The sequence below is a fragment of the Apus apus genome, chromosome Z, assembly GCF_020740795.1.
Source record: "Apus apus isolate bApuApu2 chromosome Z, bApuApu2.pri.cur, whole genome shotgun sequence".
NCBI classification, from domain to species: Eukaryota; Metazoa; Chordata; class Aves; order Apodiformes; family Apodidae; genus Apus; species Apus apus.
This window is the reverse complement of record NC_067312.1, coordinates 45,107,914-45,123,615: the sequence shown is the minus strand read 5'-3', so window position 1 is coordinate 45,123,615 and position 15,702 is coordinate 45,107,914. Positions and strand designations below refer to the sequence as shown.

The window sequence follows — 15,702 nt, the reverse complement described above, 5'->3', positions numbered from 1 at the left end:
ACAAATGTGCTTAAGCAGAAGTGGGCAGCTGGCAGTTCAAAGGCTGAACCTTATCCAAAAGAAAGCTGTACATGGCATTAAGAACTGCTGGCTGATCAGCAGGCCAAGGTAAGTTATCACAAGTACTGACAAGACAGAAGGGTACAAAGTATCAAACCAGATCTGAAATAATTTAAATCAAACAGCAGCCTTTCAGTCTGTGCAAAACTGATTACTAATATAGATAATCACTTCCAAGAACACAGAAAGCTACATCATTACATGTAACTCAGTGTTTTAAATTAAGTTTTCAACCCAACAGCCTTGTAAAACATTCAAGAACACAAAAGAGAGGAATACAACATTCAAAACACAAGACATTCAAGACCATGACTGTACTGAAGTTTGAGGAAGGAAAATAATTAAGATGGTGCTCATCACATATTCTAAGTGCTCTCAGGTTTTACCTCATGAAAAAATGGACTAAAGAATTTTGATGACTTCTCTTACACAGGTCTGGTACCAATGACCAAGACCTATGTCTTCAGATTAATTTATACCCTATTGCCAAACACTCAAATGATCTATTCATCTGAAAAGTAACTGCATTCCAGAACAAATTAAATACTTACAAGAACCATTGTTCACATTTTTTACATTTTCCTTCCAATTCTATGCTGGCAAAACAGTCAGCCCACAATAGCATCCAAAGTTTTCTATGGGATGCAAAATTATTCAATTGTTATGACTAGAAGATGAACTGAGCTATAAAGTCTTAAAAAGCCAAAAATTCCAAAGACACTTTCACCAAATTACTAAGTAAATATTACTCTAATAGGCAAGTAAAAATTGAAGAGTAGTACAGCATTTTGCTAGCTCATTTTTCACCATCTTTTAGTCTTTCAGCAGTCCAGATCTCAGCCGTTGTATACTACTATTGCATAGTGTTGAATGTTAAGACTCCTGGAATTCAGTTAATGATGTAAGTAGGACGTGTAAACCAAATTAAAACTCCAATTGTTAAGAATTAGCAAATTAACTTTTGCCATTACTGCCAAGACAACAGCTGATCAGTGATACTTACAGTTAGCACTGGAGTTGTCAAGAGCCCCCAGGCAAAGAATTCTAGAAATATCACCACTACTGCATGGTATATGCTTGGCCGACCTTGTTGCTAAGAAAAAACAAACAAACAAACAAACATAGGCAGAGGTTGTACACATCCAGTTCATTACACATGGAAGATACCTTAACAAACACTGTCTAGCCCCCAGGAACAATAATAAGCCAAACAAGGGTGGAAAGAAGTTTTAAAAACTACTGAAGATCTCCAGGGAACTCAAAAAAGTTTGTTCCCTCAAACTCTAGTTAATTGAACTGTTTTCCCCATTCCTGACATTGCTCAATACTGCTATCACCTCCCAGTGTGCCTTTAGACTTCCTCCCCCTTGAGCACTATCCACAACCCTTCCACAGCAGTGTCACAGACTAGAGACCCAGGAACTTACTCTACTGTCAAAGAGTAACTCCAGGAAGGATTACCAAAGTATTGACATGCTCATGATGCTGTGAAACTGCTGCCATTCAAGACCCAATGGCTGCAGCCCAAACAAGAGATCTGGAATCTTTTTATTTAGACAAACTAGGCAGAACCCTTGGGTAAAGCAGACTTAAACAGATCTGATGCCTTCCTTCACTTCTATATGCCCCTTCCCATAGTAACTGTTTCACAAACTTTTTGGGTTCTAAAATTACTCTCTCCCTTTCCCCTAACACTTGTTCTGTAGAAGATTGTTTTCCAATGTTTCGAGCCAATCCAAAGCCATTATACTCCCACAGAACTGACAATTGTCAGAAACAAGCAGTGCCGTGCTCTCTCCTGGTACTCCCATAACACATCTGAAGTTCACTCAAAATATAAAAGGACACTTGCATGTTGTGCAATGTAATAATGCCAGATTCAGTTGAAGGGACATCATCTAGCAACAAGTATCCAACGCTATGTCATTTCATCAGGGGGACAGTAGGGAAAACATGGAACCCAGTCTCCCACTTCAGGCTGCTAACTTTCAAGCATTATTAACAGTTGTTCATAGGTTACTATGTAATTTTAAATCTCTAAGTAGCAAAGATTCCAAATATTCTGGGAGGGAAAAAAAAACCTTCCTCATATAAGAAGTCTGCAAGTTCTTCTACATAATGTAGTAGAATAAGAATTTTAAGAGCATTTTTTGGATAAGATTTATGTCAGTCAGATTAGCATTTAACACTGATTACACTGAAGTCTAAAGATCCCTTGCACAGCAGCTTCCTCTGGAAAAGGCAAACTTTACAGTATGGATTGGAGTCCACAGACTCTCTCCTGCCTCTACTCTTACTTTCCTGCACCTTTATATGAGTAAGCATCAAGCAGGACCATAAACCCCTGGTGTGCATTCAGCAAACAGTTCTAATGACACTAAAAATAAAGTTTTTCAGTGTTTGGGATTTTTAACTGTTTTTAATAGTGTTTTTATTACATGTAAATTTGATCTGAGAATTACATGGTTTACCAGAAAGACGACTGGCATACATACTCAAAAAAGGCACGCATGCTTTTTTCCTCAGAGGACATTTAAAAACTCCTGTGAAAGAAAAGTAGTTTTGCTGTACTGAACCCACATTAATACTTCCTGGAGATAAAAGAAGTCTGCAAATAATGTCTGCCAGTATCATCCAGCTTACAGATAGTTGTGCTGAGCTACTAAGACCCAGAAGTCTTTTGGATTAAAGACACAACCTAGAAAAGCAGAATTTAAATATTGAAAGGAACATGCATCTATCAAAACGAAGTCAGGGATTCTACATCATATATACTAATAGTTAGTGATCTATTATTCACATAACTGAAAAACATCAACTACAGTTTTTCTAGAGTCATAAATGTCTATATTAAAATCATGCAAATAGGAAAATTCACTGACACTGTCAAATGGACCAGTGCAGCTAGTTACTTCTGGATTATGATCTTCGCTGCAGGTCCTAAAAACTCTTATCACAAAAGCTTTCAAATTTAATCATGCATCGAGTTATTTTCAAAAAAACCCAACAACCAAACAAACAAAAAAAACAGCTAAGGATTTATCACATTAACAGTCTGGACCACTGATAAAAAAAGCAACAAAAAATCATTCTGGATTTCAAAATCAGAGTTTTCTAAAAACACCTTCCACTTCCTTTTTATGATTAAACTACTCCAAAAGTAATTGGTGTGGCTTGTTTCTATATTGAGACAATACTTCGCAAAATAAAGCAACTGCATGGTGTTTACTTAAAGACTGAACTTGAGACATTAAAAAATTGTTATAAACTTGAAGCACAAAGAGCTTTTGGCTTTTTGAACTAGGCAACATGAGGATAACCTACCAAATTTATTATGTTTAAAAAAGATCTAACTAGAATTTCAGAAATAGCACAGATACAGTCAACATAGAAGTTGCTTAATGTTAAAAATTAAATGTCCTCCCATCCCACAGGGAGGTCTGCTGCCTCCCTGGGGCTCGCATTAGAGATGTTAAAAGGAAACTCTCTAGTATTGTAAATCCATCTGATTACTACCCACTGCTGATTTTTCAGGTTGGCAGTGACGAAATTACTACAAGAAATGTAAGGGCAATGAAGAGAGACTTCAGGGCCCTGGGACAGCTAGTTAGGGGGTCTGGAGCACAAGTAGCGTTTGCCTCCATACCTCCTGTAAGAATGGGTGGAGCAGTAAACAGGAAGAGTTTACTGATGAATGAATGGCTACGAGACTGGTGCCAAAGGCAGGGCTTTGGTTTTTTTGATCACGGGCTCCTGTATGAGACACCTGGCCTGATGGTGGCAGGTGAGATGCACCTGTCCCAGAGGGGGAAAAGGCTTTTGGGGCAGGACTTAGCAGGGCTCATTGAGAGAGCTTTAAACTAGATGTGAAGGGGGAAGGGGAGAAAACTGGGTCTGTTAGGGACAAGCCCAAGAGGAACACACCAGGGCCTGAAGGAAGCTGGTCTAAGGAGGATTTGGTCCCACCAGTGTGCTCTGCTTGCTTCCTGAAATGCCTGTACACCAATGCTCACAGCATGGGGAATAAACAGGAAGAGTTAGAGGTCTGTGTGCGGTCTAAGGGTTATGATCTGGTAGCAGTAACAGAGACGTGGTGGGACAGCTCACATGACTGGAATATGGCCATGGATGGCTGCGTCCTTTTTAGGAAAGACAGGTCAGCAAAGCGAGGTGGTGGAGTTGCTCTTTATGTGAGAGAGCAACTAGAATGTATTGAGTTTTGTGCAGGGGCTGATGAGGGGCAAGTTGAAAGTCTGTGGGTAAGAATTAAAGGGCAGGGTGGTATGGGTGATACAGTTGTGAGAGTCTACTACAGACCTCCTGATCAAGATGAGGAAGTTGATGAGGCTTTCTACAGGCAGCTGAAAGCAGCCTCACAACTACAGTCCTTGGTCCTCATGGGAGATTTTTACTATCCCGATATCTGCTGGAAGACTTACACAGCCAGCCTTTTACAGTCTAGGAGGTTCCTCCAATGCACTGATGACAACTTCTTAATGCAAATGGTGGACAAGCCGACTAAAAGAGGAGCGCTGCTGGATCTTGTGCTCACCAACAAGGAGGGCCTTATTGAAGCAGTGGTGGTCAATGGTAGCCTTGGCTGCAGTGACCATGAGATAGTGGAGTTCAGGATCCTGTGTGGGAGGAACAGAATACCCAGCAGGACCAGAACCCTGGACTTCCACAGAGCAAACTTCGGCCTCCTCAATCAATTGTTAAGGGAAGTCCCATGGGACAGGGTGCTGGAAGGTAAAGGGGCTCAAGATAGCTGGACAACATTCAAGGACCATTTCTTGCAAGCACAGGATCAGTGTGTCCCAACGGGTAGAAAATCTAGTAAGGGAGCTAGGAGACCAGCGTGGTTAAAAAAGGAGCTGCTGGGCAAACTCAAGTGGAAAAGGAAAATCTATAGATCATGGAAGGAGGGGCTGGTAACTTGGGAGGAATATAGGACTGTTGTCAGAGAATGTAGGGAGGCAACTAGGAAAGCTAAGGCCTCCTTGGAACTTAACCTTGCAAGTCAGGTTAAGGATACTAGAAAGGGCTTTTTCAAATACATAGCCAACAAAACTAACACCAGAGGCAATATAGGCCCACTGCTGAATGAGGTGGGTGCCCTGGTGACAGAGGATTTAAAGAAGGCAGACGTGCTGAATGCCTTCTTTGCCTCTGTCTTTACTCCTGCAGGCTTTCCCCATGAGCCCCAGTTTCATATAGCCCCAGAAGAAGTCAAGATAAAGGAGGAGTTTGCCCAGGTAGATGAGGATTGGGTTAGGGATCAGTTGAGTAATCTGGACATACATAAATCGATGGGTCCACATGAAATGCATCCAAGGGTGCTGAGGGAGCTGGCGGAGGTCATTGCTAGTCCACTCTCCATCATCTTCGGTAAGTCATGGGTAACAGGAAAGGTGCCTGAGGACTGGAGGATAGCAAATGTCACTCCAGTCTACAAGAAGGGGGACCCAGGTAACTATAGACCGGTCAGCCTCACCTCCATCCCTGGAAAGGTGATGGAACAACTTGTCCTTGGCACTATCTCTAGACATATCAAGGACATGGGGGTCATCAAGAGCAGTCAACATGGTTTTACCAAGGGTAAGTCATGTTTGGCTAACCTTATAGCCTTCTATGAGGAAATTACTAGGGGGATAGATGATGGCAGAGCGGTAGATGTGGTTTATCTTGATTTCAGTAAAGCATTTGACACCGTCTCCCACAGCATCCTTGTAGATAAGTTGATCAAGTATGGGTTTGATGATCAGGCAGTGAGGTGGTTCAAGAACTGGTTGAAAGGAAGAAGTCAGAGTTGTAGTCAATGGGGCAGAATCTAGTTGGAGGCCTGTGATTAGTGGAGTCCCTCAGGGGTCGGTACTGGGACCGGTGTTGTTCAACATCTTCATCAACGACCTGGATGAGGGTACAGAATGTACCCTCAGCAAGTTTGCTGATGACACCAAGCTGGGAGGAGTGGCTGACACACCAGAAGGCTGTGCTGCCATTCAGAGAGACCTAGACAGGCTGGAGACTTGGGCGGGGAAAAACCTGATGAAATTCAACAAGGGCAAGTGTAGAGTTTTACATTTGGGGAAGAAAAATGCCATGTACCAGTACAGGTTGGGGGCTGATCTGCTTGAGAGCAGTGTAGGTGAAAGGGACCTGGGGGTCCTGGTAGACAGGAGGATGACCATGAGCCAGCAGTGTGCCCTTGTGGCTAAGAAGGCCAATGGCATCCTGGGGTGCATTAGAAAGGGTGTGGTTAGTCGGTCAAGAGAGGTTCTCCTCCCCCTCTATTCTGCATTGGTGAGGCCGCATCTGGAGTATTGTGTCCAGTTCTGGGCCCCTCAGTTCAGGAAGGACAAAAACTGCTGGAAAGAGTCCAACGCAGAGCCACAAAGATGATTAAGGGAGTGGAACATCTCCCTTATGAGGAAAGGCTGAGAGAGCTGGGTCTCTTTAGTTTGGAGAAAAGGAGACTGAGGGGTGACCTCATCAGTGTTTACAAATACGCAAAGGGTGAGTGTCAAGAAGATGGAGTTAAGCTTTTTTCAGTGATGACCAGTGATAGGACAAGGAGTAATGGATACAAATTGGAGCATAGGAGGTTTAAGGTGAATATCACAAAAAAATTTTTTACTGTGAGAGTGACAGAGCACTGGAACAGGCTGCCCAGAGAGGTTGTGGAGTCTTCTTCACTGGAGACATTCAAGATCCGCCTGGACGCGTTCCTGTGTCATGTACTCTAGGTGACCCTGCTCTGGCAGGGGGGTTGGACTAGATGATCTTTCGAGGTCCCTTCCAACCCCTATGATCCTATGATTCTATGATTCTCAGTGAAGTCTTCAAATCTGTTATGGGCTTATTTTCTATCCACACAGATCATCTTCGTATGACAGCCCAGTCAGTGTATAGGCTGAGAAACTATGTATGAACATTACAATTGCTTTCAAATGCAGCTGCTCTACTATATTTGCATACTCAATAATGAGCCAGACATTACATAATCAACAACAATAATAAATGTTTAAGGCCATCATTATAAAATCTTAAGTCCTAGAAGTTCTAAAAAAGTACCTACTATTTGTCCACTTTCACATTTCTGCTCCTTCTATGCTTCTTTTAACACAACCTCACCTCTAAAAACGTTTTTTCTCTGTATTTATTGGAGGCAGAATAAACCCAAAAGTTCATTTGAAGACAACTGGAAGAATTACTGGGATGCAATACAAACATTTGTTTTAAAGCAGAACACAGCTGTTGAACATCAACAAACCTATTAGAAGACATCCAGCTGCCAAGGAACTGCTTACAGAAAAAGGGAAAAAATGCAATACAGTATCAGTAGGAATAGCTTATCTTAGACATTTTGAAGGAGAGCTAGTACAATTCACCCTAAAATACTATGCAGAAAGACAATTTTATAGCCAGTCCCAGATCTTCAGAGCAAAGCTTGAATTTACACTATTCCTCTATCCACACAACTTTTAGACAGCTATTTATCTGTTAATTTAAATCTGTAATTTAACAAGTAAGATTGTTAGAATGGCTGCAAAGACATCTTAATATTAAATTTCAAAGATGCTTAACCATGTGTTTCTATTTAGATATATACTTATTTCAGAACAAAACCACATCTCACTGTTTAAATCCTGAAGTCTTACAGAGTGCCTTTTTGAACTTCACATTTTATGACAGCCATATAGTACTGCTACGCAGATTAAGAAAAAGATTCAACTGGATAAATACAATCTGTTTTTTTTTCCTCCTATAAGGGTGAAGCAGCACTGCCCATTGTCCACAGACCTCGGGACAAACATTCTTGGTCCTTGAAGAATTTCAATACACACCTAGAAAAGCCTTACAAAACCTGCTAAGGCCTTACAGCTGATCCTGCCCAGAGAAGGAAGTTATCTCCCTGAGGTACCTTTCCAGTAATCCTGTTATCTCTCTGGCATATAACAACCAAACTCTAGCTGGAACTTCTAAACATCCAATCACAGGAACTTGCCCTTCCCCTTTCATGCCCTCCTCTGGAAAATTCTTTCCCACCATGCCGTTCCTGAGAGCCTGCTAGTGTTCTACTTCCAGCACAGGGACAACTTTGCAAACAGCACTCACTGTCCTTACATAGTATGTAAACAAACACTCAACTGCAATAGTATGAAGAGTTTTCTTTTTTTAAGAAGTGTCTATGAAAACATTCTTCCCCTTGAAAAAAAAGCTGCTGTAAGTACTTCTTTTTTTTTTTACACAACCACCTTGCAGTCCACTATGTCAACCTTTATCTATTCAAGAAAACAAAGAACTGAACTGAGACAATCAGTAAAACATTTAGAGAAACATGCTGTCATGTATGAATCATTAAAACCCTGAAGTTCATTATAAAGCACGTTCCCCTTCCACATTTATGTTCACTGCTATTTTCTTAGCTTCCCTTCAAAATTCATCGATTTCAAATGCTAACTTTTCCTGGAATGCTTCGCTATATAACTATTAATAATTTTAGCTTACTCTAGCACCAATATTATAGTAACAATCCATCTCACTACATTGTGAATGCTCTCTTCTCTGCACATATTATCCAGGTAGCTTTCCAAGTATTGTGCATGTTTACCTCTTTCTAGTGCCTACTGTAATTAATTTTCAAACAGAACTAGTTAGGAACAACCTTAATTCCAACTGTTCCCTACAAATGCCCCATTTGTTGGGACTGATAAGAGTTCACTGAAGTGTAAAAACCATCCTGAAGACCATAGCTGCCTCTGTCACACGAAGCAATCACCAACTGATTACATACACAAACCATAATCAAAGACCTGTAACTTGTACGCAGTGCAAAAATACACCCAACATGAATGAAAGTTCTTTCTAATCCACCACAGCATTTTAGTTGTCCGTTCAGAGCTGGAATATAAATCACAACTTATGCAGTTTAAACATCATCAAATCTTGTATTTCAGTTGCAAAAGAAATACCTTAAGCAGATCTTATCTGGACAGTAAGATTGTGATGCCCTCTTTCAAGAAAAAACTAGGCTAAATCATATTCCACAGGTCTAGAGTATAACAAAATGGAAACCTATAAAAATGCTGTAATGATAAACTGTGTCTTAAAAAATTCCTGGAGTTCTCAAAAGAACATGGATGCATTATGTTAATAAGCTTTTTGGATATTCAAGTAAACATACTCAAAGACCCTCACCAAAGGCTCTTCAAGTAAGCAGAAAAGGCTGCAAACTCAAAGAAATTTAGAAGGTGGGTGTTTGTTGTTTGTTTGTTTAAAAAAAGGAAAATAAACATGAGAAGAAAAAAAAAAAACAACAAAGAACCGCCATCAATAATCTCTTTTCACAGCAGAGGGAAGTTACTAGATGAGTTCCAGTGCTCTGTTCTAGGGCTTATAGAGTTCACCACATTCATAACTGAGCTGTAAAAATGGTAAAAGCAAGGTGACAAAGTTCACTTTTGATGACAATATGCAGTTTACAGTACAAAAATTAGAGGGCAAGGATAAAGAGCACCAGAAGCTGACAGAATCAGTATAACAAATAAAATGCCAGATTAAAATAAATGTAAATACATATAAAAATAACTATTTTAGTCCCACATAAAGGATGACTACTACTTAGAAATGCGACCCGGGACAAAACAGTTGCATGGAAGACAGCATTCAGCAGTAGCTTATAAAAATGTATTCAAAGCTACATCCTGTTAGGAAAAATATTATCATTACATTACTGTACAAACATCTGATGTGCCTGCCTTACTAACCCTCTGCTATGGTGTTCTAACAATTTTTATTAGATCCACCTAAATATTCTCCTTCTTAGCCCATGACTCCTTGTTTTGTTCAGAAGTTTTAAACAATAAACATGGTTGAACAGTCTATCTTCCAGAAGTAGGTTCACAGAAGGACAATGAACATTGCCAAAGGTATGAGGAATGCTGAAGTAGGCTACTCCAAGCTGCAGTCAAAACATCAGCAGAAAGATACAACTGGGATTTATTGAACTGCAAGTGACATGAAGGGCGTGAAGAAAAAACAACTGTCAATGCCTTCTCATACTAAAATAAAAGACCCACTTGCTTTTTGCACTTTACCGACCCAAGACAGCACTTCACACAATTTACTCTCAGGGTCTAAAATGACTTGCCACGTAATTTTTTCTGCTGGGAACACATTCCTGTTTAGGTTTTGACTAGACAAGAAGCAGGAAACTTCTGTGGAGCATAAAACAAACACCATTTCTGGTTCAGTCTTTGAGGCTGAGGTCATCAAGGGTAGGAAGAGCATTCAAGAGAACAACCATCATACATCCTGCCACATTCTGAATGCTCAGCTTTAGACAGTACTGCATTATCTAATTAAACTACTTCTTACAGAAATAACACATAACAAGCACTTTATGCTAGCTCATTAATCCATTGTTGAAGTCTTCTTCTTAAAATGCAGAAATATGTACAGCACTGAGAAATTCCTCTAAAAAGCATTACTAAAAGATTACTCAAGCTCATTGCCCAGTGGTTAAGTTTCAATCTTCAGTACTAAAATATCAAGTCTTATATACGTAATTAATTTTCTGTTGCTCTAGCCTAGCATAATTCCCTCTGGACACAAAATCTTCCATATAGCTAGGAGCTGAAGGATCACTAACAGCAAACTAAAAATAGTAAAAGGGCCCTCTCAGCATGAAGCAAAAGTACTTTGTTTTTAAAAGGAGCAGCTAATCCCTGCTGACAATCATTCAAAGTTCAGACTTAAGTGTGAACTTAACATGATGGAAAGATTCAGAGTGACACTGGAAACCTTGAGAAGGCAACATTGTTTATCTAAGTTATTCAGATGTAACAGGAAAGATATTTTTTTTGGTGGCAAAAAACAGTTATCCACAAAGAACTAAATACCCAAAATGCCAACTTGAACAATGAGCTTACAGCTAGCATCTCAGTTTAAATCCTACAAGCAAGAAATTTAAGAAACCATCTTACTGGACTGAAAGTTGTTACAGTAAAATCTTGTAATATTTAATTATGGTCCCTCAGTTTCACCATGCTATATTTTTTATGAAGTATTAAAAAGCAAAATGCTAGCAGTAAGGGTAAAATCTGTAATTCATTCACTGTGTAAAACAACTTAAAGGATAAAGGCTGGCAAACTTCCAAGATGTAGTTTTAACCTTCAGAATGCTTTCATTATGTTTCTAAAAAACACAGAGGTTTTGAGCTTCACAATAATTGAGGTATTTTATAGGGTACAAGAACATTGAACTAATGTATGATTAATTCTCAAAGAGGAATATAGGTGTGTCTTCTCTGAGGCTATCCCTTTTGGTGACTTCTCCTACAGGGGCACTTTATTTACGCAATACAGCACTGTACTTGGCAAAAAAATAAAAGCTCCCTTAGGGTGACTTTATTTTATTGACAATGGGTTGCATAGAAACAAAGTACCTAGTATTAATTTTCTGAATGTCATGCTAAGTTTTATACTACCATTGTTCATAATTCAGATGGAACAAGATTGCACAACCAGTAAAAAAAAATGTCCATGGCATAATTTTCTTCAATTTCTGAAGCTCACTGATATTGGGGTAATACACCCAATGGAAACTGAGTTAATTCCAGTGGAATTTAGTTAAACATATGATTGCTCTTAACAGTTTTGAACCAGTAACACAATTCATAAAAAGTAATTTGTTCAGCATTTACATTTCTGTTCTTTGATTCAGTGAAGCCAATGTATTTAAAAGGGTAAAGTTACACATAAATTAAAAACCAGAAGCTTGCTATTTCCAAGGTGAAAGGGTAAGGCAAGAAAGTCTTGCACCATCTGACAGACTTGATCATACTCTTCCAGTTTGTCCTACCAAGTGATGTGACAAAAGAAATTGGAACAGAAATTAAAATTCCTACACAGACCAAAGAGGTAGCTCACCAAAATTACATTTCTGTATTTCCTTCTTCATCAGCAGCCCAAAGGGCAAGTTTCACTCTCAAATGCCAGGGATACACTCCCACTGATATCAAAGAGATCTCTCAAATTACATCTAAAGCCATGATCCAGCTCTTGTGTTTTATTCTGAATACTTTCTTTCAACCAAGTCTAGACAAAGAGAGTTCCAGCAATATGACAGCAAAATGAGAATCACAGGGAGGTGCAGGACCTGCAGTAACAAAGTAGGAATCAGACTGTTCAGTCAGGAACTGTGAAACAGACTGTAGGTGATGTGTATAACTTTATTACTGTTATGCCAATATACAGAAGGCTAGAGCTCTCCTGAGGAAATGAAGGACCACAAAGTCCCTTATGGGTGCAAGGAGTAGGGAAGGGGGAAAACCACACCCAAACCCATCAAAACCCCCAAAAAAAACCTCCCCCAAAGAGCCTCCCAACCCCCCCCCCAAAAAAAAAAAACAAACAACACATGAAAACCACTCCCCGAGAACACCCCCGAAAAAAAACCAACCAAAAAAACCAACCAAAAAAGACCCCCCCGAAAAAAATAGACACTCTCCAAAAAAACCCCACCAAAAACCCAAAAAAATCCCACAAAAACCCAAAAAAGCTAACAAAAAAACCCCCCACAAAAAGGATAAATTAAGAATTTATGTCATTTAGAAGCTAAATTTTTAAACTGATAAAACAGCATATTTTGAGTACTCAAAAGGATTATTTTAATCTTTAATCCATTTTTAACAAACATTCAATCCATTAACTATAAAAAAAAACAGGTTAGCACCTTTGTCAATTATGGATTTGTTTTTCATTTGAGTTCTACTCTTCTTCAAAGTTAAAAAAAAGTTATTTGATTATTTATTTTAATATCTGCACCTGTACCCACAATTTCCTACCATCTGTTCTTATTTAAATTAATCTGCTTTGCCTCTATATAATGATATAATCTGTTATTTCTTTTACCACATCATATGTGCTGATAAAGCTGAAACCTTAACTAAAAAGTTAAGAGGCCTCTTCCAAAGTACTTTCCTATTCTGACTTAAGACTGGGTTACTGTGTCACATACATCTAGATTCCTAAATAGAAGCTGTTGTACACAAACCTAGAACAGGAAATATACTAAATATGAGACATAAGTTTCACTTCTTTAATGAGTCCACCTGCTGTTTGAAGATATAACCTTTTCTGCGACTTGGAGCAACCTGGTCTAATGGAAGATGTTCCTGTCCCTGGCAAGGGAGTAGGACTAGTTATCTTTAATGTCCCTTTCAACCCAAACCATTCTATGATTCTAAAGGTAACTGAAAGACTCAAATACAGAAGTGATTGATTGCAGGAACTGCAAAGCAATCACTTGGGAATTACCTTACATGAAAAACTAATCTGCCTAAAGCATATAACTGAACATTTTTTTACATCTTTTTTGGGTTAATCACATATTAGAAATACCTCAACATCTTCATCAGATATGAGTAAGGAACAAAGAACCTACTGGTATCAACAAACAGTTTCAAGGCTATATTTTTATATTCTTGAGCTCTAGTAATGGTATCACATCAATGCTACCTCATTAATGCTCAACTGAAGATGTTACAAGTTCCTTCGTTCCACATTAAACAGTAAATTATCCTCTCTCCAATAGTATAGATGTGTATGTGAGGCAAGATAGTTGACATATGTAGCAGATGTTGGCTCCCTAACACAAACTTAACATTGCTTTAAAACTTTTGGCATAAGCAGTGATTTCAGCATTAAACACACTACTCAGGAACACTTGAAAATTAATTTAGTCAAAAAAAAAAAGTATTCCTTACCCCTAAGTCCAGCTGCATATAAAATTTACATTATTTCAGCTTATGAAAACAGATTTATCAAGGCAAGACTTCACCTAGTATTGTATCTGTACCCCTTCAAGAACTGTCAATGACAGAATCAAACATTTTGCTATTTTGTGTGTTTCTCTGGGCTACTCCCAGATTATGCTCTGGACTCACTGCCAACAAAAAACGATGGGTTGTATCATCTCAGCCCCCAACATGACACCTGAAACAAGTCACCTGTCCCCACTAAGCTCAGGTGCTATCTCAGATCAGCTGGCTTTAAGCACGTACAAAGGGAATGGCTTAAGCCACTAGAAAGACGGGAAACAATTATGCACTAATGCCACACCTAGAAACGCAGGTTTCCCAGAGACACATTCAAGGGAGCGTACAGACTAGTCCTTTCCAGTTCCTTTTATCTGCACAAAATCACCTTAATGTAGTGCAAGGAGATAAAACCGAAGGAGCAGTAAATGATTAAAATGGCACAATAACTAGTTTTGGCTCCCCACGAGACATTCCCCGAACTCCAAAGGAAAACTAAATTTCCAGGCACCTAGGATTTCTAGATTTTAAAATTAAATTTACAGGTGTCAGCTCTGCCTGGGATAAACTAGCACGGAACGCCCCGGTGCTATCAGAAACTCACGGCTGTAGAAACAGGACAGTGAGGCCAGCCAGAGGCCCCGGGGCCCGGCCAGCCCCAGGTGCAGCCAGCCGCGAACGACGGGAGCCCGGCCCCCTGCCGCATCCCAGCTCTAAGAAAGCTTGGAGGGCCAAGGGAGCACTCAGAGGACGCTCTGGGAGGCAGCAGACTCCCTGCGGGCGGCCAGGGGGCCGGGCGCTGGCCGCCACGAGCCGGCGGGCCCGGCCAGGCCCTCAAACCGGCAGCCGCCCCCACGGCACCCGCACGCCTCCGGTGGAGCCCAGCGCCTCCCAGCCCCACCCTGCACTCACCGCGCCACCGCCCGCCTTCACGCCGACCCTCTTCACGAGCTTGATGCAGCCGCCCCTCTCTCTCGACGACGACGATGATGGCGGCTTCGCCGCCTCCTTCTCCTTCTGGGCCGGGGCTGGCGGCGGCTCCGGGCCAGGGCTCATCTCGCTCCCACCATCCTCCAGGAAAGGCCGGGCCGGAGAAGCTGCGGCACCCAGCAGGCTGGGGGCGACACCGTTCCCGCGTCCGCAGCGACCCCCTCCGCCGCGCCTCCCGGGTGAGGCGCCGCAGCCGGGCGGCTCACGTGAGCGCGTGGCCATGGAACTGCCATGCCCCTGCCTGCCCCGCCGCCCTGCAGCCTGCCGCTCCTCCCGCCTTCCCTCCAGGAAAGTGCTTGAAATAATAATTGTATTTTGATAATTTCAGTTTTCAAATATGTACATACATCATAAGCATTTGATCCGATTCATATATACATCAATACGTTGTCTTTCATCAACTGTTGTGTCTGTTGGTTCCAGATCAATAGTCGGCTGCTAGCAATTTCAAGTCATTACATCGGTGTCCTGTACAGAATTTGAAGCTCAAAGGGGTTTTGTTCACACGCTGAGCTGAGTATATAATATTTATTAAGAACTGGTTAACAAAATAACTGGAGAAACAACAACAACAAAACCAACAAAACAAAACAAAAAAAAAGAAGAAATATGCAGTTTATTAAAAGATCTTACTGGAATAGTTCCTCTCAATTCTGTGCTCTATGATTTTTAGAATATTCCTCAGCAGTATTTTTAAGCCATCTGGAGTGGGGGATTAATGACAAAGATACAAAGTTTGTTACAGAATGCTATTCAGCACGATTAAAGTGACGGAGTTGTAAAAGATGGATGAGGAAAAAGGCTGAGGTACTCAATGCCTTCTTTCCTC

General features: G+C 40.6%; 1 protein-coding gene across 1 annotated transcript in view; it reads right to left on the bottom strand.

Annotated features, from left to right (window-relative positions):
* The window catches only part of LOC127395543 (hippocampus abundant transcript-like protein 1), a 36,083-nt gene extending 21,059 nt beyond the window's left edge, over nucleotides 1-15,024 (bottom strand). The window contains 2 exon segments of the mRNA XM_051642680.1: nucleotides 1,060-1,153; nucleotides 14,796-15,024. Coding sequence (XP_051498640.1) covers nucleotides 1,060-1,153; nucleotides 14,796-14,939 — 238 coding nt within the window. The 5' untranslated portion in view covers nucleotides 14,940-15,024.
* Between the last annotated feature and the right edge of the window lie 678 nt (nucleotides 15,025-15,702).